Genomic DNA, 27,306 nt, shown 5'->3' with positions numbered 1-27,306 from the left:
TGCAAGAACAAGACCAGAACAATGACCCATAAGCACTGCTCCCTCTCGTGGAGAAAATTTCCAAAGTTGAAGACTTAAGAGAAGAAAGATCCAGTATTGATACCTCGCACTCTCAAAAATCTGATAAACTGCAATTGCTAGAGCCTTATGTTATCCTTGCTGATTTCTAATGGAAATTCATACACAGATAAGTTACCAAAAGAAATATTTAAATACTTGTTAAAAATTTCGTTGTAATTTCTTAAGACTCAGATTATTAGAGAATAATAAAGACCCAGAACATTAGTAATTTTGCATATTGTATAATTACTACACCATTTGACAGTTATATAAAGACTGCATATATTCATATTGTAATCTTTACATTATTAGCCATGCCAGTGGCATTCTTATGTAGGTTCCTTTCAAGAAAGCTGAAATATGGTGTAAAGATAAGGCTGACCAGAAACACTTAACTGGAAAGCTTGAAGTTGGAAGCTTAAATTTCAATCAGCCTAACTCAGATACCTGAAACTTCAGTGAGCACAGGGCTCAGGTTTGGATATTTTGATGTTTGTATGACAGAAACATACTTGCACAAATATACTTGTACAACCAACCTCAAAGTCTACAGGAGTTTGCCTTTAATTAGGGTCACTCGTTTGTGCTTCTAATACTAGCAGTTTCTTTCTTAAAAAAAATGAGACATGTAACTTGCCCTTGCGTTACCAACATCAACTGAAAGTCATCCAACAGAGCCTTAAAGATGTTTCTGCTATTGCAAATGCCTCGATATTGCATGAGTACATGAAGAATATATTTTTAAAAGTTCTGAAATCTGTGTTTACTCAGATTAAATAGCCTACAGATGAAATACTTTACTAAGAATTAGAAAAGCATATTCCATTTTTCAATGTATTCCAGGGGACAGTTTAGATGAATCAGAAGACAACCTAAGCTTTTCATATGTCGATATACGTAACTATATATATACACACACACACACGTATCTCTAAAAATATATTTGCATGTAGACATGTACATCTATTAAATATGTATAGATGCATACATATATACATACAAAATTCTTATTTTTTGCTAGCAGCTTTAGCTCATATAAACCTAATTCCACCTTACTAAAGTAAATTTTTGGGGCAGAAGTCTATAGATTTCTTTCCCTTGTCTCCTCAATAGCTCTCATTAGTTACTTACTTTCTTGTTACAATTTATGTCCCAAGTATATATTGCATATACTTTAACAGCAACACAAATACAGTTATCTTACCAACGAATGCTTTATTATTGTTGGAATTACTGTAAGGTTTTGCAGTATTTCCATGTTGAAATATTCAGCTAATATGAAACATACTGTATCTCACATGTTCATTACACAAATATTTATTCAGTGTTTGACTCTCCTTTTATTTTCCAATTTGACTTTCCTTTTTTATTTTTAACCTTCTATTTTTTCCACTTTATTTTCTAAAATCTGCAGTGACATTAAGTGAAAGTAAAATACAAGTTCTGTGGGGCTTTTTCCCTATTTTTACATGCCTGCCAGAAAACTTCAGAAGTCAAAAAGTTCTCATTAGAATTTACACTTTGCTTGTGAAAACACTGAGCAATAAAGCTTCTTTTTGGCAGGAAACATTCTAAGTGCAAGACTGTATATACGTCAGTCTTGTAGAAACAAGTACAAACCTCAAAAGAAAAATTCAAATATAATGATTGAAAACAAGTCATAAATTGAACCACCACAGATAATGCACGAACCTCACTTGCTTCAGTGTAGCTATTACTCAGAGAATGCTCAATTTACCTATGCTCTAGGCAGTCAGAAGTTTTCCCTTCTCATACTTCGCACTTCTATTTGCACAGAGCTTACAAACTAAGCATAACTGCATTTGCTACAAGACTCAAAAGAACATCAAAGCAGTGTAAGCAAGCAGCAGCTGGAAGAAAAAGACCACCAGTCTACTCAAAATTTCAGATGACGTATTGTATAGCTAGTTTTAAGTTTGGCCAGTTTTGCCCATTTTTATTGATATCATTTTCAGACAAACTATTACATGATTAAACTGCTTCCTAATTCATATAAAGATTTATCATCTGAGTAAAGAACTTCTTGCATTTCAGTAACAAACTGTATTGAGGCCAAGGTGCTCAAATGCTGACCAATTCACTATTTTCAGCCCAGAAAACACATTACCTGGCACATAATTCTACTCCCATATATGTACACATCATTAAAAATAACACTGACATTGAATTCAAAGAAATTCTGTTAATAATGCTCAAAACTTAGTAGCACATTACCTTTTGCATGCACATGTCGGCTATTATGGACAGAGGTATTGTAAGGCTTAGCGCAAGTGTGCCTATCAGTGATGAGGTAAGAAAGCAGCCCCTAGAAGATAAATAAAAATAACAATAGAAGTCTTATTTAAAAGTTAAAAGACAACTAAAGTAATACATCAAACTGCAGATGGTATTTGATCAAGCTTAACTGTTAGTCATTGTTTGTTTTAATAATCAAAAATTGAGATACTCACAAACTATCATAAATCTCTAAAACTCCAGAGAACTCTTAACTAGACTATTGATGTCTTCTGGAGCGAGGTTTAATTCCCATGCAAACCTTTCGAGATGATGGAAAATTCACTACTTTACATGTAGTGACTTCACCTAGAAAAATCTGCATTTTGTTTCCATTTTAAAATAGTTTAATACCATCTTAGAGCAATTAAATGTTTTGCCCCAATCTGGTTAATTAAAAAGGAAAGGTTACTGATGTCTAGAAATCCTACCCAAAAAGAAAAATACTTTTTACAAATTGACAAATTCTTAAATTAATAGACTGTGCTTTTTAAATCTCACTAAAAATACACCCTTGAAATCACTCTTTGGAGTCTCAGTAAGACTTCTCTACATTCTACAAGTGGTCTCATCAGATTTCCTAAACAGGAACGAAATCGTTAAGACTTCTCTAGATCACTGAGTCACAAAAAGACATTACAATTTATTGTAATTATTACAACAAAACTACATGCATATGTCAGAGTAGTACTCAAAGAGCCACAGAAAACTGACCCTTTTTTCCAAATTCCTTTGCAAGTCATATTTAGTTTGCAAATGACTGATTTACTGAATGAAGTTTTTTTAAAAAAATAATAATAGACAACCTCAAAATATATGTAGGACATACCTAAAAGAACACATGAGCTCTTGAGATCCTTGGCATTTCATTTAGAGCCTTAGGTTTATATTAAAACATGACTAGCCTGAGCCATTTTGATACCACGTGAAGAGCAAAACATCCAATATAAAAAACTGCAATTCCCATTTTATGATTGACCAAGCCAAAAGTTACCAAGCATAGTGAAGCTTATTAGCAAATACTCCTCTATGAAACAGGCTATTTATTATATGAAGAAAATAAATACAAAGGAGTATCTACCCAATTCAAATTCAGTAATGCTGAATTTGAATTTGCTACTGAGTCAGCCTCTTATTTCAAAAGGAATCCAGAATTTATTTATTTATTAAGATAAAGGCAATTCTCATCCTTGACAAATACTGAAAACAGTACCAGCTATGCTATGCTTTTTTTGTGGAACTGCAGTCAGTTCCACACACAACTAATTTTAAAGGAGGGAAAAAAAAAAAAATCTTACAGTTGCAATTTTTGTTAGAATTTTGAAATTTGTTTTTTACCTACTCAATCTTTATTCTGGTTACTGTAAAAATTAAACAGATGCAGCATCACTGAAACTATATTCATGAAATATGACTCACTGAAGAAAATACTATTCTAATTCAACTCACAGAAGTTTGTTAAAACCTTTTAAACACAAAGATTTGAACACACGTTTGGAAAACATTTGCTGGAACATTACTTCATGCATGTGTTTCTCTAAACTAGAAGAGTACTCCTAAACCAAGCCACTAGGTCCTCCCATAAGGCTGACTTTCAGCCAAGCAAAAATTACTAGTTTGGATATTTGCAATCACTTTGCATTGTTCTGTCTTTAAAACAAAGAAAAATGTATGCAGATGAGAAAGGAACAGAAAGGAAACAAAGCATTTTAGATACTCTACATTTTTGCAAACTTCCTCCCCAGTATTATAAATCCCCTTCTATACCATAAGAGAATACTTCTGTACCTCTGCACTGACTACTTCTGAATTAGAACTAACCTGTCCACCACAACACCATTGGTTTGGGTTTGCATGGCAAGGTTTTGGTAGCAGGGAGGCTACTGGGGTGGATTCTGTGAGAAGATGCCAGAAGCTTCCCCCCCATGTCCAACAGAGCCAACGCCAGCTGGCTCCAAGATAGACCCACCACTGGCCAAGGCTGAGCCCATCAGTGATGGTGGTAGCACCTCTAGGACAACAGAGTTAAGAAGGAAGGGGGGGGGAAAAAAAAAAAAAAAAAAAAATAGTAGCTTTTGCACCCAGAGAGAGGAATAATATGTGAGAAACTTTGCAGACTCCAAGGTCAGTGCAGAAGGAGGGGAAGGAGGTGCTCCAGGCGCCGAAGCAGAGATCCCCCTGCAGCCTGTGGAGAAGACTGTGGTGAGGCAGGCTGTCCTCCTGCAGCCCCTGGAGGTCCATGGTGAAGCAGAGATTCCACCTGCAGCCCACGGAGGACCCCACGCCAGAGCAGGTGGAGACATCTGAGGGAAGCTGTGACCCCATGGGAAGCCTGTGCTGGAGCAGGCTCTTGGCAGGGACCTGTGGCCCTGTGGAGAAAGGAGCCCAGGCTGGAGCAGGTTTACTGGCAGGACTTGTGACCCATGCTGGAGCAGTCTGCTCCTGAAGGTCTGCATCCTGTGGGAGAGACTCACATTGGAGAAGTTCGTGAAGAACTGCAGCCTGTGGGAAGGACTCACGTTGGAGAAGTTCATGGAGGGCTGTCTCTCACGAGGGGGACTCCACACTGGAGCAGGGGCAGAGTATGAGGAGTCCTCCCCCTGAGGGGGAAGGAGCAGCAGAGACAACGTGTGATGAACTGACCACAACCCCCATTCCCTGTCCCCCTGTGCCGCTGATGGGGAGGAGACAGAGAAATCAGGAGTGAAGTTGAGCCCAGGAAGAAGGGAGGGGTGGGAGGAAAGTGTTTTAAGATTTGGGTTTATTTCTCATTATTCAACTCTGTTTCTATGGGTAAGAAATTAGATGATTTTATTTTTTTCTTAAGTTGAATCTGTTTTGTCCATGACAGTAATGGGTGAGTAATCTCTCCCTGTCCTTATCTCGACCCACAAGCCTTTCGTTGTATTTTCTCTCCCCTGTCAAGCTGAAGAAGGGAGTGATAGAGCAGCTTTGGCGGGCACAACCCACCACAGTCAAATGAATAAACAGTATAGAATCCAATGAAAACTTATGAGCAGGTTAAAACAAAACCCAAACCCCACACATCTACCACTGCATTATTTAGTTGGCAGTATGTGATTGGGTGGAGTAAACAAGTAGGTTAGATGATATTTAGTCCCAAAGAAAGAGTAGAGGACCACACTAGTGGCACGCTGAAGAGGTAAAAGGATGATGTCAGCACAAACTCTGAAATTAGTCCTAGTCCAAAATTCTAGGGAAAAGGAACTGGAAATATAAATAGCTCTGACGGATTATCATTCTGCATAATTATACAAATAGCATGTGTATAAAAAAGCATGTGCACAGCCATGTACTTAACCCTAAGCTAGTATTTGATTTTGGGACAAGAGTCAAGTTTGGTGGTTTTGGGGGTTTTTTTGTTTATTTGTTATTTTTGCCTATGTTTAAACTTAACCTTTTTACCAACTAATACTGAACTGTAGTCTAATCTTACAGGATAGCATTAACATCACAAAAATATTCCATCAATAAACAGATTAAATTACAGAGGAACATATGCTGCAATGCATTTATAACTAGGACTGGTGTAAGTGTTTGCCAATAAACCAAAAAAATCATGATTAAGCTTCCTACAAAACTTTAAACTTTATCTGGAAAAACCAAAACAAACAAAAAACCCCACAAAAATGTTTTCATGGAACTCCACCTAGATCTTTTGTTGTACTATTGCTGCTGAATCTAGGATCCTAGAATTACAGATGTGTCTGTTTCAGAGTAGCTATCCCACGAGGTTTTCCAGTCTCTCTACCAGAGTTGAGAGGCTGCATGCCAAGGGTCCTCAGGCAAAAGCTCAAACTGCCACACCTATTCAAAAACATACCACTGAAACTCACATCCTCCACTGAGCAACCACACTGCACTGGAAGCGGGTCTCTTTTGGGAAGATCTTCTTCAGTGTTTCCAGAATAAAATGGGACTTTTCAACTTGCAGAATTTTCTGTTACACCCCTATTTTAACCTAATGCTGGCCCAGAAGCAACTCAGATCCCCAGAATTCTCTCAAGCTGGGAACCCTGACTTACCAAACAGTTCTCGAGTAACACCGTCCTTTTAACAGCTACCCAAAGGTTTAAGTCTGCTAAAGCTTTTGAGCCATTCATCTACAAGTCTTATGTTCAATCCTCTGTTGCTAACCTATCCAGACTATCATATAATTAAATTGCTAAACAAAAGCTAGGCTAATTTATGAATTGTCATCTCTTCATGATTAATGCATTCTGATGAGATTTGGCTCATTAAGTCTTTGAAGATTTAAACAGATACGTCAACTACAGAATACTGGATTCTGACTCATATATATCCATCATGCACAAGGCCTTGGAAACTGAAGAACTGTTACAACAGAAATTCATGTTCTCCTACTACTACTGCAACTCTGCACCACAAAGTCTTTTTGTCTTAAAATGTTACTTCTAGAACGAGCTAAGTGCATGGTATCTTAATAAATACTACAAGACTACATCGCCTGCTTTTTAAAGTTAGCTGTTGCTTTTAAACAAGACATTATGACATGATGAATGACATCCTATGTCTCAAACTGCATATATGGACAGAAAAAATTAAAAAAAAAGGGGGCAAAAAAATCCTACCTAGACAATTTGACATCTCAACATTTGAGAACACATGTAAAACAATTAGTGTGAAATATATATGAAGCATGCAATACATACCACAACCAGAGGAACTCTGACAGAACTGTTCCAATAAGGCCATTAATGACAATGCACATCCATATTAGTTTATTGGGAAACTCAAATGCTTCAAACCCAGTATAGTGAAGCAGGAAAAACCCTGGCCACAGCAGCAACAGATTAAACAGCCCTACAAAACCTGAGTATAAAAACAGTATTAAGTAAATCATAATAAATATCCTTCAACATAACTAAAATCTCAGCTAAACTCTGTTATTTTGACAACATGCATACATAAAAGCAGCAACAAAGCAATGTTTTAACTCTTTCAAAGGAGAGGAATATAAGAAACTTTACCTGAAATTCACAAACAACAATTACATCAGATATTTACAGGCTTGAAATTGGAAAACATTTTTAAAAAATAAAATAAAATTCATTGAGTCAAAGGGGCTGCCTGCGTTCCTACAGGAGTGTTATCTTTCATTGAGACTGTAAACAAGAGACAATTAACACACCCAGTCTCTAAAGTACTCATAACCATGGGAACAATAGGCTTTCTCTGCTTCCTTGGCTTTTCTGAGCCCCTTTACCGCTCATATACAGTTCAGTGCCTGAAAACAAACAATTTAATCACCCACTGAATTAAAACTTTCAGTAGAGTTATTTTTAGTCTTACCAAAGAACATTGGTATGTCAAGTTTATCTTCTCTATCTACTTTCCTTTTTATCATTACTATGTACACAGCATACAGCATTGCTCCTACAAGAGACCAAAGGGAACCTGCAAAGAAGAAAAAAACGCACGCATTTAAGACATGACAAACTAGAATCAACTCTCCTAAACATACATCTATCCTAAAACGATCAGAGATAAACTGTTACGGAATCCATTACTACATGAAAAGCGTGGAAAAATGCAAAAAGCTCAGAAATGTAAATACTTTCACGATTAAGCTATATACACGGGGGGTTGGGGGTGGTGTAGGCAAGGGGGGGAATCATCATAAACATCCAGTTTCAGAAGTTGAAACTAAAAAGCCAGACTGTGAAATGTTACATGAGTAAGAAATACATAGCTTGCTAGATGACCTACTTAGTATTGTCAAAAGATGGTACTCATCATTGCATATTGTAGGATTAAAAAAAAATAAGTAAATACCTATTGTATCTTTTCCAGCAGATTTCTCAGATCCAGAAAGGTTAACAAGTACCACACCACCAATGCTAGCAAAAAAGAAATGCAAAACGCTACTTAAACTCACGAATTTTTTTACAAAGACAGAAAAAAAGGGAGAGCAAAATACAAAAATACAGTTCTATTTTTAGGTATTTTTAGTTAATCAAAACTCACTTTTGGAAAAGCCAAAAGGAATTCTCTATTGCTAAGGCCTGATCATAAGCTAAAACCAAACCCCCCCCCCACTTTTAGCTTCCTTGAATGATGCACTAGGCATTTAATGAAACAGCCTAACAACACTGAATGTTGAGCCTCTTCCTTTTTCCCATCTACACAACAATCAAGAAACCATAATTAAACAACAAGAAAGTAAGTTCACATCCTTCCAACAGAAACTTGATTAATCTAATTTTACAGGAGCATGAGGTTTGGTAATTGTTCATGATATGAAGAAGTATGTAAAAAGACTTGCTCAATTTACCTGTGAAACAAGGATTTTTTTAGAAAGCCAAGTGTATCATATATTGTCACAGATACCACAGGTATAGGAGGTGTAGTTGTCCTCTCACTGTATCAGTGAGTTTTTGACCAAATGTTCTATTCCATTATCTTACCTTAAAATAACAGCTAATAATTTGGACAGGGTGAACCTATCTCCACTGTTACTGGGAAAGACTGCTGCTAAGATTAAAGTAAAAAGCCCTGCAAGAGAAATTAAGAAGAGTTTATACAATCAAGTTTTGCTACTAGTTTGTTCAGAAAACTGCACAGACGTTTTCTTCTTTGTATTTTACATACTTAACTACTTGACCTTAGCATGCCTGATTTCAATCAGAACTATTATGAAACTAACACCTTCTGATGTGAATCCTCAGGTGAGCAAATACATGCTCAACTTTGAGAAAGGCCGGACATACTAACAAAATGAACTGTAATAAGCCTGAGAAGTCAGTGAAAAATCACGTAATTGTGCTTTTAAAACTGATTTTATAAAATAACAAAAGTTACTCCTCAAAACATGGACTGGCACATAATTTAAATAAAGTTCATATTAGAGCCTTGCATAAAACCTGGAAAGCAAGTCATATGCTTTATGATATGGTTTAAGTTCTTTACTCCTAAACCCATTTTTTTAAAAACCAATAATTAGCAAGATGACTTTACTCTGAATTGTATCTATTTTGATAAAACGTTATACCACCTTTCCATCAAACCTATTACACTCATGTATCTCTCTAATACACAGACATAACTGCAGAAGTACACACACACCAACTTGAAAAGTAAAAAGCAGGGGAATTATGAAGATAGCCTGAACTCCTGCAATTACATAATGAAATTTTTAAATGCACATATTCAATGGCTTTAAGCATTACTATTCATCCAAAACCACAGGTACATCATTACACAAGTCCACTGTAACCAAAAATATTTTTATGTTATAAAGAGCATCTCATGGTGTAAATAAAACTTACCAGAGGTTGAAGACAAGATATTAACTATGGCAACTTGGGTATCTGACAGAGCTTCTTGGTAAGAAAAATTTGCCAAGAACCACTGGGAGAAAAGAAAAATAATTTTGTGATTATATAGATAGTAACAGCAGAGTTTAAGTTTCTCAGTGCAATAAAATCCTACTTAAAGAAAAAAACCCAACCTTTTATCCAAAAATAAAATCAGAACAAGACTTTTATCTCAAATAGATTTCCAACTTCTATTAAAGTGGCAGGTACATTAAAAGACAACTGCAAAATTAGAACTGGCCCAAACCAACCACATGCAACTACATGCTTAATACTGAAATTACATACTTCAAAACTTATTAATAATTAAATAATTAAAATGACATTATGATAGCTATTCTATAGTAACTAAAGGTACTTTTAACTTGTTTCACAAGTGCTTCAAGATGATAACTGCACAAGGGCTGCAAAGAAATTTCAGAGATACATAGGACATAAAAAAACCCTCATTTGGCTAACCAGAGTACTTAAAATTGGCACACATCTCCACCCTAAAATGCAAGCATCACTTACATTCAATACCTCAAAAATATTTGGTAAGGATTCATGTCTTAATTCCTCCATAAAGGAATAAAACATCAAGTGTTTTATCATTTCTTGATTGGTATCTCATTAATAAGATCTCAGATAGATCCTTAGGGAAGTTACCACTCTCTCTAAAGCCTTAGGTGGAAGTATTTATACAGTCCAAGAAGAAATACATATACATGCCAGTGCTAGCAGCATCCACAAACAGCACAAACAGGATTTGTTTTGAACATGAGGACTCTACCCTAGAAAATCTGTGTGTGTGTGTGTGTATATGTATATATATAAAAATATACTCAGACACACAGGATTTTAAATATTTTTTAAAAAAACCTATTTTCTCCTTCCAAAATCACTGATGAGTGGCTTATTATTTTATTATTCTCTTGCTGCTGTGTGCATGTTCTTTACATATACACACAGAAAATTACATCACCATTTTCTGGTCCATGCATCAACAGTACTCATTTTTCTACTATTAATATTATTTACATGTTTAAAGAGCACTACTTCCTGAGGAAAAGCTGCGGTGGGTCCACAGCACATAACACGTATTCAGCAGTACCAGTGAAGCTACTTCTGGAAAAGCTGTCACTGATCTGCTCTCCTCATTTTTACTATCTCTCAAAAATCATGCCACCATTCTCTCTCTCCACCCCCCTAGAACTGAGGCATAATGCAGAAACACCAGCAACCAATAGATTTGTAAGTAAATCTTGCAGCCCTCCACAGAGCTGAAGGACGATAACTTCATACTACTGGAGGGCACAATGCCACAGTGAGACATAAGACGATACTCTTTCTGCGATGGCCCAGAAAGAAGTCATAGTGACATTTACCTACTTCATGCAGTCTCACTGCAGCTATTAACAGCCTGTATACATACAACCCCAGATTTTGCAGTACCACACATACCCAACACTGGACAACATGGCATAAAATCATGGCATATCTCAGAACCGACCTTAGAGTTAACTACACACCCAGGATGTCTTTTTATTATCCTCCCTTTAAGAAGTTGCACCTTCGTGTCCAGCACGAGGAAGGTTTTACTACTTATATTTATAAAATGAGGCATAAAAAAATACAAGTCATCTAAATACTGTTTTACTATTATTATACAAGTTTTAATTGCATTTATACTTAAGTTTTCAGAAAGAATGGAGCACATACCACAAAGCAAAAGAAAAAGCTGATTTTTGCTACTTGAGTTGCAGTGAGTTTTCCAACAGTTTTTAATATTGATTCCTGCTCCTTAACCGTTGGATATGACATGCGAGACAACTTTGCTTCCAATGCATGGCTCGATGGGAGTTGTCGAATCTCCATAATATTACTGAACCTTACACGAGGCTTTTTGGGAGCTTAAGAAAGAAAAGAAAAAAAAAGTAAAAGGCTGAGTATTATCGTTAAACTTTTTAAGCCAACACAATACGCAAATAAAACTATGATGTTCTAATACAGCATTGATTACAATACTTCACAAATAACAGGGTTTTATCCAAATAGAAGACATGCCCTTATTTTTATTAAGCCAGTATTTTGCTATTTGATAGGCCACTAATAAGATAAGGCACAATTACTGTTTTCAATCAGTGCAGTTGTCCACCCACAAAAACTTCACTGAAAAGCACCACCCCTCCTCCCTGTCAAAAAAATCCACACAAGGTAACAACGAATTTTTAGGTAGGAATTATTCTGTATTGATAAATTTTACATATAAGGTTTTGTTTAATAAATGTTTAATAGTCAAACAGCCAAAAACTGCACACAACTACACCGAACTGCAAGGACAGTGTTTCATTCAGAGGATGAGAGTGTCCAACAGACCTCAAAGCTTAGCAGAGATCATAAGGTCACTTGCTCATTTAAAATCCACCCACTAACTAATCTGCAAACCATGATCAATGTTATTTATAAGGGTATTGTAAGTATCATTAGTTTCCTGTGTAAAGAAAACATTACACGCTACATATAAATATTAGCCTAATTCAGTATGAAACAATACCTAATTTCCTAAAAAAAAAAAAAAAGTAAAGGGAAAAGCTACAGCTGAAACAACCCTGAAGTGACTGGTGCATGTTATCACAGGACAGCAGAGCCTACCAAAGTGGTTAACAGGCGTCATCTAGAAATTAACAAAGAGACTTTCCCTTTTATACGCAGGGACTCTTTTGCTGAGGATCAGATAATTGGATTCTTTGACAGGCAACTTTTCTGTAATTGTCTGGGACAGTTAGGCCCGTTTCAGCTACTATCACAAGATAGTAAGGCTTAAATAAAATCAGAATGCACATAGACTGTTAAAATTCTTACTTTGACTGCTTTGCTCCTGCTCTAAAAAGGACAATAGCTTGTTTTTCCAGAGGCTGACTCACTGCTGCTGGTCATACAAGCCCAGAAGGAAAGAATCACAAGTACTGAACCCAGTTGGTCCCTTGAGATAAACATAGGCTGGATCTGTAGTGACCAAGAAAGGTAAACTGAACGATAGGCCTATGTTTTCTCTACCTGAAAGTAAATATATGAGACTGCAATTCATGCAATAAGAGATTTAAGGAAGATTTAAAAAAAAAAAAAAAAAAGGAAAAAAAAAAGAGGAGGGGACAAAAAAAAAAAAAAAAAGGGCAAGTCCTGCAACACGACAGCAGTTATTCCAACAAAGAGGAAAGTAATTCATTCACCAAAGAACTAGCATTTCAGCATTCCAAAAGTCTTTACTCACTTTTCTCTGCATCACTATTACTGCCATTTTTTTCAGTTGGCAAATCATGAAACTTTACAGGAACATATAAAGGTTCGCTCTGAAATGAATCAGTATAAGTAAAAATACGGTTAAGCAGGATATTTAAATTATAAGCAGTAGGATTCATGTGGCAAATTATAAAACTACATAAAGAAAAGTGTGGTAAATTAAGTATTAAGAGAATCAAATTTAACAAAAGGTGTTTTGCACACAATGGATAGGCTTGTCAAAAATGTTCATATACAATCTATATGTTAAACATATTGGTAAAATGCAGTACTCAAAAATAACTGTGTGCTTGTGTATATCCTCATAAACACAATACTCATCCCTAGAAAATTTAAACCTACTCATTTAAAATTAAAAAATAACTCATCAAAATCACAGACATTTCACTAGATCTATAGCTTCTGTCCAAATGATAAACTAGAAACATAAAACACACAATACATATACAAAAATGGATATATACTTATTTTCCTCCCATGACCCTAAAAGCTCATGAACTAGAACCAAAAGTCAAAAAACTTAGGCAGTTAGCAGAAGTTTTAATTGCTTAAAATACTTCTAAAAAGACAAGTTTTAAGCTGCTTGTTTAAATTAAATTAATAAACTGTAAGAGTGAAGTAATAAAAAAAGATCTGGTAGCTGCATTTTCATTAGACTCCTTGTTTAGGACCAGATTTTTTGTGGATGTTTACATTAATGCAAAATTGTCCAAGGTTAACAATGAATCCTGCTTCTAGAGTCAGATGATTTTAATGAATTGAGCAGATTAAGAAGATTTTATTCTTTAATGTAGATAAAATTGGGAAAAAACAAAGAATGAAATGAAGAATACCTCTGAAAAACCTCTTTTCAACTCCCTATTCAGTATAAAATACACATATGGTAGTTTGTCAACACTCAATTGCCTCCCCCTGCTCTGTTACAGAGATGGTGCAAACTTTGAAAAGAGTTCTGTGTTTTGGATACATTTCTGCATGTGGCCTCTGATTTAGGTACGCAGATTAAGCGGCAATCTGTGATCAACAGGGCTATAACAAACCATCATTTATAGATGATGAAAATCACCACAAAAATGCCATCTGGCAATGCAGTTTATCAGCAGAATACCAGTACTGACATTTGATTCAGTAAATAGCAGTCACTCTGTCCGCTGGAAGGAAGAAGGCTGTCCGTTTCTCTTTCAAAATGCAATGCAGGATCACAGTATACAACCTAGTCAACTAACTGAATGACTCCATTGTGCATTTTAGTCTTGAAAACTGTTTGGCTTTACCACTAGCCCTCCATGTTTATGCTTTGGCAGCTATTGAGCTGAATATGTAAAGGTTTCCTTTGTACGACATAAATATTTCTTTCACAAAGTACTACAGAAACATTCAAGTGTTTTATTGTGCTGAGAACCTGTATTTCTCATAAAAAGCAACACCATTATTTGCAGCGCTTATTACTAATATGTTATCAATCCCCTTTGCCAAAAACTATTACATTTAAGACCGTCATTTTTAAAAACAAAAAGTAAGGATAATGGTGTAATGTTACTACAAAATATCGACCTTCACAAATAAAGGTACTTACCAGAGAACTGTTTACAGTGTTATCTGTTGTACAAGCAGCAAAATAACCTTCAGCATCTGCAAACTAATTAGAGAACCTTAAATGTAATCATCTATCAAGGCAGAGTTATTATTAACTGTAATTTTTTTGAGAACAAGTTTTTTAATGCCTTTTTCCATAATTCTAATTCCCTCTCCTCCTCCAGCCCTCCTCCTGAAGAAACAATACGGCTTAGACGTTCAGTAAATAATTTCAGTAATTCCCCATACCTCTTGGAGAACCCCACTGAACTCAACTACCCAGGTATCAACACAGAATCAGGCTGCTAGAATGTCAAAACCCGTAAAGTTCAGTCTTAGTGAGACCTGCTTCACTAAATTATTGTGCATGTATTAACAAGCCTCATTTCTTCATTTTATTGAGGCAAAGTTCCTTTGCATAAAAACCTGGGACTCTGCCTTAGTTTTAACAAGACATAAATTAGGATGACGTCAAGTACCATTTTTCTTCTTCCATTCTGCATCTTAACAAGCACTGCTATCCCTGTACCCTGACCTGCAGCTTGCTGTTCTACCATGCTGGTAAGAAATCTATTAAGCAAAGCCTCTGATGTAGAAGAGGGCTTGAAACTAAGGTATGAGTGTTTACCTAAGCAATCATTATTGAAATAAAAATCTATAAATGTGTAATTTTTGTTCCAGATTAATACACACAAGACATTTTAAAAGCACTTGTAATAATTATACCGTTGAATATTTAACAAAACTCCTTAGGGGGGGAAAAAAAAAAGGTTAAAAAACCCCAAACTTACTTCTGACCGGACACCACAGTCCTGTCTCTGCACTGTTCTTTTGAAATATGCTAACATCAAAAGTAATGGGTATTTCCTACAAATTATTTAAAAAAATTACTTTCTCTAGGATTAGAAAGAAAAAAAAAATAGTGAGATTCCAGTAGTGGTACCATGACTGCCACACACCAATGTGACAGACAGCACTCTTACTCATTGCTGTCCAGTTCCTATGAGTTCATATTACCTCTTTCTTTGACACTGCTTAAGATTCAGTTGGTCATTATAACCACTGCAATTCACACTAGGCAATAGCCCCTTATTCTACTCATTTGATCAGATTAATACATTTTAATCGGTATAATTGCTCTGTACAACTAATCATCCTTTAGCGCTTTCATCATTCTTATTTTCATTACTGCTAGTAAAAAGTCTGTAAATTCTGTTTCCTGATGATCTTATGAAGATCCTGAACAGCATCAAGTCTAACACGTGCCATACTATGCACAGACATTTGGTATTAAAGGCTAACCTACCAAAAATTATTTCAAGATATCAGCCAACTCAAAATGTTCTCTGTTTAACACAACTTTTTTTTTTTTTTTTTTAAAACAAAAGGCTTAGTTTTTTGGGGTGTTTTGTTGTTTTGGGTTTTTTTTAAATAAAACTTATTTGGCTTAACACCATGTAACACTTCAGTTATTTAAGTATGTTACATCTACAACTGTCACTATCAGTGAAGTCTAATATATCCAGAAGAACCAAAATCAGTTCCTCTCATACAAACTATTTTCTATAAAGACATGTTGATCAACAGCATGTTCTTGGATCACCTTTTCTGTTATTTTAATGAGAGATTAATATCAGGCCAAATGCCTTACTGCTTCCTGAGTCCTGCTGTTCAGCATTCTAAAACACTGGCACAGAACAAGCGCTCTTCCTGGCATTTCTAATTTCCTTGGAAAAAAACTGTGTATTTCTGTAATATGACAGTAATTTTAGACTAGCACAAACTATGCCTAGTTCTAGAATGGGCAACAGAAAGTCACTTGTGCATAAAGGTTATCAAAATACACTATTAACAACAACAAAAGCATAATTCTACCACCTTTCCTAAATACGACTTTTAAAACTTCAAAACCTCTTAGCAAACAGTTCATAGCTCTGCCAGAGACAAAAAGTCAGTAATAAAAATCAACTACAAAGTTCAAATACTGTTTCTATTGGTTACAGATGCTGGGGAAATAAAAGGGAACCAACAGTGGAGAAGCTCATAAAGTTCTTCTTAAAAAGAATTATCCTCTGCAACTGTCCAAGATAAAATACCAGGCTGGATGGGCCAGCAGTCTGGACCAGTAGAGCATTTCTTACGATTCGCGACACATTTCATATTGCTTTTTCTTTTCTCTCCTTCCTCTCCCAAGACTACTATCACGATTGCCATGTCTGCCTGTGCTGTGATTGTTTATAACTGCTTTTCTGAAAGCACTATTTCACAAATATGTAAACTTTGCGTTTCTCTAGTCCCTATCTTGAGTTTTTTTCTGTACAAACTTCAAAAATATCAAAACATTTATAAAGTTAAAATACTTACAAAAGCTGCATGCCTTCCACGAAACCCACGAGTACACTGTTGCCTCCATGGTTTCCAAACAATAAATCCCAACAGGTATAGAACAAACATGGATGTTTTTGCAAATGTACTGAAAAAAGGTTTGTTGTACTTTGTAAAAACATACTGTGGAAAGAAAATAATTGCAGTATCCAAAATTACCAACTAGGTGAGAATTCACAAAATGAACGAACAGGCTTAAGTATATAGCCCAGAACAGTCTGCTTCCCAAAATGACAGTCCTGCGAGTATTGGCATGTATGACCAAAAGACACAAGTGGCCCCACTTATTCTGGGGGTACCCTTGCCCAAGCTATCTTAAATGCCAACAAGAAGGCACTGAGCTATTTTGTAAGCTACAATGCCGCCAGAGGAAAGCACCTTATTACTTGTATCTAACCAAGCAACATATTGATATGCCACTGAACTCAAATAGGACTGAAAATACATTTACATACAAATATTTTCTAAATGAAAGATCACTTTTATAAGCAATAACACCATAATCACAAATTAGAAAAGACTACTTTGATTAAGTAACATTTCAGTAGCAACAGTGATTCCATCAGCTCATTGGAAAAAAACTTTTATAAATAGCATGTTAAGCACAAACATTTCTATATGCTTCTATATACCAAAAGTGATACAGAACTTAATGACAGTTCAGAAACCTGAATGTGACAAGAACTTATTAAAAACTCAATTTCAATTACCAAAGTGGTTTTAAGTCCTAAAACTTAACCTGAAGTAAATACCAGATCAATTTGAAGATGGTGAATATATGAACTAGATTACGACAAACTTGTCTGCAATTATAGGGCTTAACTCCCATGACCCTAGTTGCTGGTCCGAGACTTCTAGATGTCCTGAACTATAACCTACTGTACCACCTAGCCTGCAATATTACAGCTCATTTACTATTTCTTGGGAAACATATGGGTGTTATTTTAATCAAATGAATTCCCTAATTACAGTACAGTTAGGAGCTTATGTTGTTTAATCTTAAGATCACCAATAACACCTTCTGTCTTGAAAACAGCAGTCACCAAGTTGAGCTTGTTCATAACTTTTAGTGAACACAGTTAGTTCACTAACTCAAAGGATATCTTCTTGCCCGTACTGAAAACGTGGTTAAACATTACACTAGAACACCCACTGAGTGTTTGAGTGACCATGTTCCTGCTGCATCTTTCTCTTAAATAGGCTTTCATTTTCCTTTTAGGATGCATGGAACAATACTTACAGAAGTGAGTTCTGAAGAGGCAACCCATATCACATCAACGAGGAGAAGAATGACAATTCCTAGAGCCATTCGTCTACGCTGAGTGGATGAACTGCTCTGGGAGCTCATTCGATTCATGATAAAAACCCACACCATTTGTAACCTATTCAAGACTGATGAATAAAACCCAAAAGATTACAAACAGTGACAAAAAACCCCACCAAAACAAAACAAAAAAAAGAAAAACAGCGGGGGCAAGCATTTCATATATATGAAATAGACCTAATATGCCAGGAAACACACACTTATGTTTATTAAAAAGCAATCTTTGACAGATCTGGCATGAGATTTTCAGACACATTAGCAGCAATTAGAAAATAAATCTAGATTTTTCAAGAATTTATCAACTATTGTATCACTGAACTAAGCAAAAGTAGATAAAACATACAATGCCTTTTTTTTTTTAATTTCTATGCTACGTGTTCTGCAAAATTTGAAACCACTACGTTTTGGTAAATTCACATACTCTAAGCTGACAGTAGAAATTAGTTGGATGTGTTGTGTCAAATACAATTCTACTAAAGGTAGTCAGAAACATGTTTAAACTTAAGCATTCAGTAAACATTTCTGAAGACATTGCAATACATTTGGGTAAGTTACGATCCCTCAACGCATAAAGCTTTTGTGGGAAAAAAACCCCAAGAATATTTAATTGTAAACTTACAAATCAGATTACGCATGCACTTGAACTCAAAAAAATGTATATATCTATTTGGTAATTTATGAAATACAGGCATGCATCAATTCTAGTGAAAACCTATCAAGTTAAGAGTAAGTATATAATATATGCAACAGAAAGCTTTGCCTATTAAAAAACCCTCAAAACATTGATAATGATTTTGACTGTGCCCCAATATATTACACATAGGAATAATCAATTAAGAACACTTCACATTCTGAGAAATCAAAACTACAGCAGTAAACTAGATTTAAGCTTGTCATCTAGTACAAAACTCAGGCAGACTTGCCAGAAATTACAGCATAAACAAATTCAGATTTTGACACACACAAACCTATTTTCCTTTTCATATAAACGCCTCATAGCTCCTAGAAGTCTTTGTTCAAGGCAGTAATAGAAAGACCTCAATTTAAGCAATTCTAGTGAATTATCAGAAAAGCACAGCTGGGTTTAAATGCTTATAGCCAACTGCTTTTACATACTGGAAAAGGAAGAGTATACTGCTCAACAGAAAATTCTGAAGATATGGCTTGAGCTGAAAAAATTCCTATTAGGAAGAAGACTATTTGCAGTTAAAGCATTAAAATTTATGCAGGAGATGAGCTGTACAGCAGTGTGTAAATAGATCATGACCAACTTGCTTTCCTTTTCTTTCAGTAGGCAGAGTACTTCTGCTCTATTCAATGCACAGAGTAAACGCAAGAGAACAGAACTGGTATTGTTTGGGTTGGTCAAAACTGCGGTACACTGTGACTTTAGAGGGCTTGACTTTGCACAACTTTCACTGAAAATAAGTATTAAAATTCCTGAAAACACTAAAAGTTAAGAGATCACTAAAGCACTTTCCAAAAAATAAGAAAGGCAAGGCAAACAAGCTTGTGTTTTAAAAATGTTGTGTTTTAACTCAAAAAGATTCACTGGACCTGCTCCAAACAAGTGCTAATCACGAGCATATCAGACCTACAAGCATTTTTATATCCACTAATGCTACTAGAAGGGGATTCAGATTTGAGATACAGCTTTACGACCACCTGTTAGAAGACCTAAATACAGGAAAACCTTCAATTTTATGGTTAGAAAGCTTCAAATACAAGTGACAGAGACTGATGTCTCATTCATTGGTCTACTCGTACTAGGATCTTTTAAATACTTTCTAATGAACCTCAGTAAGATATGCATATGGTAGTTCTATGATTAATACTTATTTATGTATGTATTTTAAGAACCAATTTATTAAGAGTTAATTTGCTACAGAATACAGAACGTACCTTGCTATTTATCATAATAGACTCAAACACTCACTACCTTTGAGATAATTCCTCAAGGAACTGAAATCCAATTCACCTTTATGGAGCAAATCCTGACTCTCCCAGTAAATAGAGGTGATCAGCTTTGCTAATACAGTTTGGTGAATTTAAATTACACTTTGTTTTTTCCACACACGTTAACATACAAAAACACTTACTGCCTTTTCATTATTTATAAATTATTTATGAAGAAGACAGTGCCACAATGTCTTCACTGAGGAAGCTACACAATTTCTTTTTTCCAGACTAGTCTGTTCCTAAGATTAATAATTTAAATGCCTAGATATGCAGAAGTGCATTTCAGATCACTACACTGTTTCCTGTCTGTGACTCATGCCTCTCCTTTGTAATACAGTCTCTGCCATGTTCAAATCTTGCCATTTTTCCTCCATTTCTCAAAGGGCTTCTTTCCAAAGAAAAATAAACAGGCACAGTTCCTGAAGTATAATTATACCACTGGATCTATGCTGAAATATTCCATGTGTGGGCATCAGGTCTGGGTTATTGTTCCGCTTTTCTGATAAAATGGTTGGATTGACAAAAGAAAGCAGAAGTCTGTAAGTAGGGAGGGGCAAAGATATGAAAGACTCAGCAAGGAATGGCAGTTTTTATTTCATATGGAATAAAGGAAAACCCATTTGTTCCCAAAGAGAGAATAAATAGGGATATTATCTTAAACTTGAGTAAGCTAGCAGAAAGGTTTTCGTGCTTGAAAGCTTATAAGGGTTTTTTCAGTTTTTATGAATTGGTCTAATAGATACTACATATTATACTCTAAAAACTTTGCCTCCATTTTATTATGACGAATAGACTGCAAGCCATTATATTAAGTTATATTATATATAGCCTACAGATTGCTCGTGTATTTACGTAATATAAAGCAAAAAACAGAAGCCAAGCACAAAAGAGTTCCAAAGGAGCTAGAAGAAATCTCATTCCTTGTCAGGCTACAGCACGACATGTGAAGTGGTAAGGTATACCAGAAATGGAAAACACTTCAGCCCTCCACCAGTTATGTGCTACAGGTAGGAGGGGGAGAGGTAGCTGGAGACAGGAAGGAATCACAGTAGCCTGATCAATTTGACATCTCTACATCACATGCTTGCATTCCTAGTTCTTCTGTTCTCACAACAAATTGTTCCAAAGCTCACAGCACATACACGTTGTGCATAGAGATCATGCACATTAGAATCATAGAATCGTTTTGGTTAGAAAAGACCTTTAAGATCATCAAGACCAACCATTAATGTAGCACTGCCTATAGCATTCTGTAGTTACTTTATATTGTAGTCGTCTACATTAGGCTTGTACAAATCCCTTGCTTTAAAATCCCTCAGCACGAGGGAAGTAAAGGATGATAAAATATCTAGTACTTCCTAGATAAGAGGTTACATATGAAGGTATTCCAAATATAAGCACACGTTGCACAATTTCTTTTCTGCCTATGATAAGAATATTTTAAAACTCTAATTAAAAAGCTCATACTTATGTGTTGAAGTTTTTTATATGTTACAGTAATAGCAGCTATTACTTTCTCATCTGACTGCAAAGCGTCTGTTTAGCACTTCTGTGTGCCTGATACAGCCCTTTGCTTGGTTTTTCCATAACAAAGAAAAAAAGCTTAAGAAAGGGTGACTACAAAGTCTTATCATGCAGCAAGATGCACCTTCAAGCTAGCAGCTGACTAAAAAAATTACGAAGTGGCAATACTAAAATGCCTGTAATGTTCAGCAGAAAACCAGAACCCTATTAAAACTTAGTATGTAAGTTTTTAGACAGAATTAATACCTGTAAAACTTCACACAGAATGTGAAGACAGATAGAAACTACTATTTTGAGATGTTTTAGACAGACACATTATCCCACTTACTGACAAAGCCTCAGTATTCACAAACTTGTAGTGAAATACAATTCCACACATTTCTTTATATTTCGTTTCTGTACATTGACAGCAGCATGCTCTGATAAAAATGAACATAGAAAGAACAAGATTTACTTTTCTCATACCTACCTTCCACAATAACTGTAAAAAAACAAACAAAAAAAGCTGGCTAACAAACTTCACACATCATGTCAAAGTGAAGATAGGCTCCTAAAAAGAAAAAACAAAAAAACCCCAAAGTTTGAAAAATTGTGTGCACGTGTATATTATGCACTTACCTTTGCCAAGTATTTTCTAAAATTTCAAGTTCAACAAGTATCTACCACAGCTCAAGTCCTAAATGTTAGGGATATACAGATATAAAAACTTACATAAAACTTTTTTCTTTTAATTTTAAGCTCAGATCCTATAAAGACATCCAACAAAACCCACTTTAAAATTGTTATATAGGGAAAGAAACATTATACATAAGGGCCTTCAGGAAAGAAATGTCTATCAGACGTATCGTAAGTCCATCTAATCTGCAACTATTTGCAAATCCAGATGCTGACAAGTATATGTCAGTATACAGTGCTCTAGAAGAAGGCACAAAAAAACTGGAATTGACAATCAAGAATAAAGCCATCGGTTTTATTGCCCAGAAGTGCTGGAATTTTAAAAAAATTTTCTTACTCATGTGAAACTTTGTTAAACACTGGTTTAACGATATCCTGTATGAACAGGAGCCATACCCTGTATTAATGAGTCACAAATTAGTGCATAAAACAGAGGTAGCAGTAAGGGCAAAACTAAATGTTCACCCTAAATTTTGCCTTTGCTTACCCATCAAGCATGGCTAAAAGTTTATAAACTGTGAATAGGAGGCAAAAGTTAAATTGATGCTTTCCACCTATATCAAATTAGATTAAGAGGTAGACTATAAAGATGGACCACACAAGCCTATGATTCAGCCTCTGCTGAACTCATCAAGATTTAGACACTGCTTAGCATCCACCAAGTCCAAGTCCTTTACTACACAGTTTGCCAAATTACTTTTAAAAAAAAAAAAAAAAAAAAAAGATGTAGTTTTAAAACACAGGCATGTGGTTATCCACCTTGCATACGACAAAGTCTATGCTCACTGTAGATCCTGAACACCTATTCAGTTCAAGGCCCTCACATACAAACAGTAGCTGCTGGTCATATTTTTCTCACACTAGCAACCTAATTAGAGATTAAGATCAGTATTACAGATAACCAAGACTTAAACCAGAAGACTTTTATTCACATAAAGCTGAAACGGTTTGTGCATGCTAATTTAGGCACCCAAAATATAACAATAAAAAAATATAAATAGAAAGCAAAAAAGATGCTTAAAAATTCCTCTCTCCATGCACACTAAGCCAAATATCACTAAGAGAAAGTTGCTTACTTTCAGCCTCGACTTAATCCATATTAGCTATACTCAAGTAACCAGGTGCAGAACTTGTACCTTAATTCAGTTATCATGCAAGACATATATCTTACCCTCTATCAGCATGCAAGATCTGCTGTGGGCTGTGGTCCTGACTGGATCTGATCACATGGAACCTTGTTCAATGCTTATTACCAATAATTAACCCACTTCAGGTTAAGGATAAAAGTTCAGCATATTAATATAACATCTCACACCTAAAATGAGAACTGTACAAGACAATTCTCTGGAAGAGCACGGTTTCGCCCTCACAAAACATTTAATTAAACCAAATGCACAGAGTGATGATAAATTTAAGCCACCAGAAGACATATACACTGAAATAGAAATGATGGTATAAAAGTAAATACAATATTCTACCCTATTAAATATAACAGAAACTTCAGTGTATGTTTGCCTTTTGTTTCCACTATAAGGAAATAAAAGTTATACCATGTGAAAAGCATATTTAATGTACCAGCTGAAATTTCACATTTGAAGGAATATTAATTTAAAAGGCATTTCTTAGTATCATTATAATGTTCAGCAAATAGCATGGAGATTTTTTAAGTCTTTCTTATTTTATTTACCATTTTAACAGTGTTAGAGTTGGAGCTGTCATCTTGTGGAACCATTTTTCAGCCAGTTACATGAAGATCTTCTGCAAAAACCGATGAAAAAGAATTGAAGTTCCTCGTCATGACACTGTATTTTGTTTTTAAAATACTACAGTATCCTAGATCACTTAACCACTTTAATTTATGACACACAAAAAGGTAAAAAATAGTCTCACTACATAGTCTACAATGTATGTTCCCCTAGCTGATTATGCTAAAGCCAACATGCTCAATAGCCTGTCTAGTTCTACTGTTCTGAACATGCAATAAATACATTCTGCCCTCAGTAGTCACAACTCTACCACTGACACTTCCTGTGCAATCTTATTTCTATAGCACTAAATGTTTCTTTGTGCAGATTATCACTTTCTTCACATTAAAAGTTCAAAGCTAAATGAGAAAATCATATGAAATTCACAAAATATCAAGTAACCTTTAATACATTGACAATTAGGGAAGAAAGCCTTATGAGTAAGAGAACTCCCAAATTATTGCAAAACAGGAGTATTGCCTCTAGCTGTTCTATGAGGAACTCACCCTCAAAACGAAATGCATCATAACAAGAATAACAAGAGACCCAGAACAGCAGCTCAGTCACAAACCATGGTGCAAATCAACTTGAAATTCTTCCTTATATTTACTCAAGATTATTTCACATACAATTTGAAAGACAACATACCAAGATAAGGTTTGCACACAGAAGAAATGGTTTTAGTTTTTCCAGTTATACCGGCTGCTCCAATAATACAAGTTCTGGGATCCAACACCCCCTCCCCTTAACATGTATGTCATCAGGTGATTCTCATTTCATATTTGATCCCTTTCAAGATAAGGTACACAGAGACATTGCTTTGACTCTAATCAGAAAAAAAGCTGAAAGTGACATTTGAGACTCATCCTTCTAAATTTGGAAATGTACATTAAAACAATGTTCATTTAACACAACTTTGACCTCCCCTCAACTTTCAAGGGGTATCACAGGATGAGAGCAAAAGCAAGAATCCTCACAAGAGATGGAAAGGTGAGCCTTATGCAACATAACAATTATATTCACTACAGCCCTGTAAGCTTCACTCAAGGGAAGTTTCCTGTAAAATCTGTTGAATACAGTGAAACAAACGACCCAAAAAAAAGAAACTGAAGCCAAGTTTTCCATGCCAGTACTGAGTACTGCAAGTAAACATCACTGTTCCTAGCCAAATAAAAAGTTATACAAGACCAAAGTTTGCACAGAAAACACATTAATTTTAGTACCAAAATAAAAGAATTTAGCTTAACATAAAGGGACATTTTAGGAATTTGGCAGTGCACAATGTTAACAGTCATAGTAGCAAACTGTCACGGCACAGCTGGATTCTGGTATCTAAGGAGTAAGAGGAACACTTGAAAACTTCCTATTCAGCACTTACTCAAAATTAATGAAACAAAGTTTCAAACATTTTCTTATACAAAAATAGTAATGCAGAATATTAATCTACAGCATACTTAGGAGTCTTTACCAGCTACCAGAGTATCTAATGATGTAATTCTCAGGTTCATTCACAGAGCATCCCAGCATGACTACAACCCTGTTGGACATGAACATCTGTGACCACGCGGAATTAGAAACACTAGTTTCAGGTTAGCAGAGTGAAGGTTGACAAGTGGTATTGACATTGCCCTCCTTCCTACCCTCTTCCAGTAACACTGGAAGAAAAAAACTTAAATGTCAGGCTGCCAAGGCCTCTAAGTGTTACCATATACAGAGCAATCTTTAGCCACTAGTGGCTACACATTTAATATTAGCTAAAAATTACAAGTGACATCCATTTCACATGCTACCCATCTAATCTTGTCTAGGGCAAGATCTAAACATATCACGCTTTGTCACAGGATAAACAGCCACAGATAAGAACAAGCACTGCAGCCTTCAAAACTGCACGTCACTCTCCATTGCCTCTGAAAGCTGAGCCTTCCAGGCATGCTAGAAATCGGCAAAATCAGCGCGTTCAGAAACGCGCCTTCAGAGTGAATGGGGGCTTCTCCTTCCTTCCTTCCTGCCCGCAGGTATCTTTGGGGAAAAGTAACAGGAACAAAGAGAAGGAAATGAATAAATCTCCTTAACGCACTCAGAAAAAGGAGATGCCTGAGGAAAAAGAAATATGGCTCGAGCCCTGGGGATCACAGAGGAGGAAGAAGGAGTATCCGTCCTGCACTCGAACGTAAAACAAACACTGGCGACCGCAGGGGGGAAGAGAGACGCAGCCCTAGGAGGGGGAAGCTCGAACCTCCCTCGCACCTCAGGCGAGGCAGGACAGAGCTCGTCACCTGCCAGCTCGCTCCCGGGAAAGCGGAATCCCTCCACACACATCCCCGCCTTCCCCGGGCAGGGCGGGCGCCCTCGGCTGGCTGAGGCGGGGAGAGGAAAGCGCTTTCTCCAACACCGCTGACACAAACGTGCGTGGGATGGGGCCGAAGTCCGGCAGACGGAGGGGAGAGAGCGACACAGGCTGCCTCCGACCACCGCTGAACGCCGGCAACGGCCGCCGGGAGACTGGTTACAGACGCGGGCGCACCGCCGCGGCACTCCCCAGCCCGGCACGGGCGGGCGCGGCCCACCCGCCCACGCACGACGTGAGGGGACAAAGTTCTCCGCCCGAAGCGAGGCGGGCCCAGGTCTCGCCCCCCTCAGCCCTGCGGGCCGGGGCTGGCGAGGCCTCCTGCCCGCGACATCCCCGGCGAGGGCTGAACAGGCGCGGCTGGGCTGAGGGGGCAGCAGCCGCGGAACCCGCGGCCCGCCTCCCGCCGCGCTCAGCCGCTTGAGGCTCGCCGCGGCCCCGTCCCCGCGACAGCGGCGGTACCTGAGGCCGCGAAGGGGCCCGGAGCTCCGTCCGGCGGCAGCACCTCCCGCTTCCCGTCCCGTCCCGTCCCGCCCCTCTCCCTCCGTCCTTCCCGCCCTCTAAGATGGTGGCGTGCGCGAGCGGTGGCAGCTACGCCGCGCGTCGAGAATCCATCCCCGAGGCCGCGAGCGAGCGACCGCCGGCCCGGCCCCGCCCCGCCCGCAGGCCAGCCCCATCGAGCCGCTCGGCCAGCCGCTCGCCGCTCCTGCCGGCCCCCCCCCTCCCCCGGCCCTCAGCGGGCGGGCGGGACCGCGGCGGGAGCTTCCGCTCCGCGGC

The 27,306-nt window shown here is 37.0% G+C and overlaps 1 protein-coding gene across 7 annotated transcripts in view; it reads right to left on the bottom strand.

Annotated features, from left to right (window-relative positions):
- Nucleotides 1-27,087, bottom strand: part of SLC35F5 (solute carrier family 35 member F5) — a 36,512-nt gene extending 9,425 nt beyond the window's left edge. Inside the window, exons 1-14 of one of the 7 annotated variants that reach the window (XM_075757165.1) lie at nucleotides 26,992-27,087; nucleotides 24,125-24,195; nucleotides 22,381-22,438; nucleotides 18,196-18,337; nucleotides 16,935-17,078; nucleotides 14,572-14,634; nucleotides 12,967-13,045; nucleotides 11,415-11,605; nucleotides 9,666-9,747; nucleotides 8,805-8,892; nucleotides 8,173-8,237; nucleotides 7,690-7,794; nucleotides 7,050-7,209; nucleotides 2,296-2,386 (exon numbers count right to left, since the gene is read on the bottom strand). In XM_075757165.1, the coding sequence (XP_075613280.1) occupies nucleotides 2,296-2,386; nucleotides 7,050-7,209; nucleotides 7,690-7,794; nucleotides 8,173-8,237; nucleotides 8,805-8,892; nucleotides 9,666-9,747; nucleotides 11,415-11,605; nucleotides 12,967-13,045; nucleotides 14,572-14,634; nucleotides 16,935-17,078; nucleotides 18,196-18,330 (1,203 nt within the window). In that variant the 5' untranslated portion in view covers nucleotides 18,331-18,337; nucleotides 22,381-22,438; nucleotides 24,125-24,195; nucleotides 26,992-27,087. Of the gene's footprint in view, nucleotides 1-2,295; nucleotides 2,387-7,049; nucleotides 7,210-7,689; nucleotides 7,795-8,172; nucleotides 8,238-8,804; nucleotides 8,893-9,665; nucleotides 9,748-11,414; nucleotides 11,606-12,966; nucleotides 13,046-14,571; nucleotides 14,635-16,934; nucleotides 17,079-18,195; nucleotides 18,338-22,231; nucleotides 22,313-22,380; nucleotides 22,439-24,124; nucleotides 24,196-26,429; nucleotides 26,707-26,991 lie in introns of those variants that run through there. The other 6 variants (XM_075757161.1, XM_075757167.1, XM_075757166.1 and 3 more) reach the window with 6 other exon arrangements.
- Between the last annotated feature and the right edge of the window lie 219 nt (nucleotides 27,088-27,306).

Source organism: Balearica regulorum, chromosome 6 (assembly GCF_011004875.1).
Source record: "Balearica regulorum gibbericeps isolate bBalReg1 chromosome 6, bBalReg1.pri, whole genome shotgun sequence".
Taxonomy (NCBI): domain Eukaryota; kingdom Metazoa; phylum Chordata; class Aves; order Gruiformes; family Gruidae; genus Balearica; species Balearica regulorum.
This window is presented reverse-complemented; position numbering and strand designations above follow the sequence as displayed.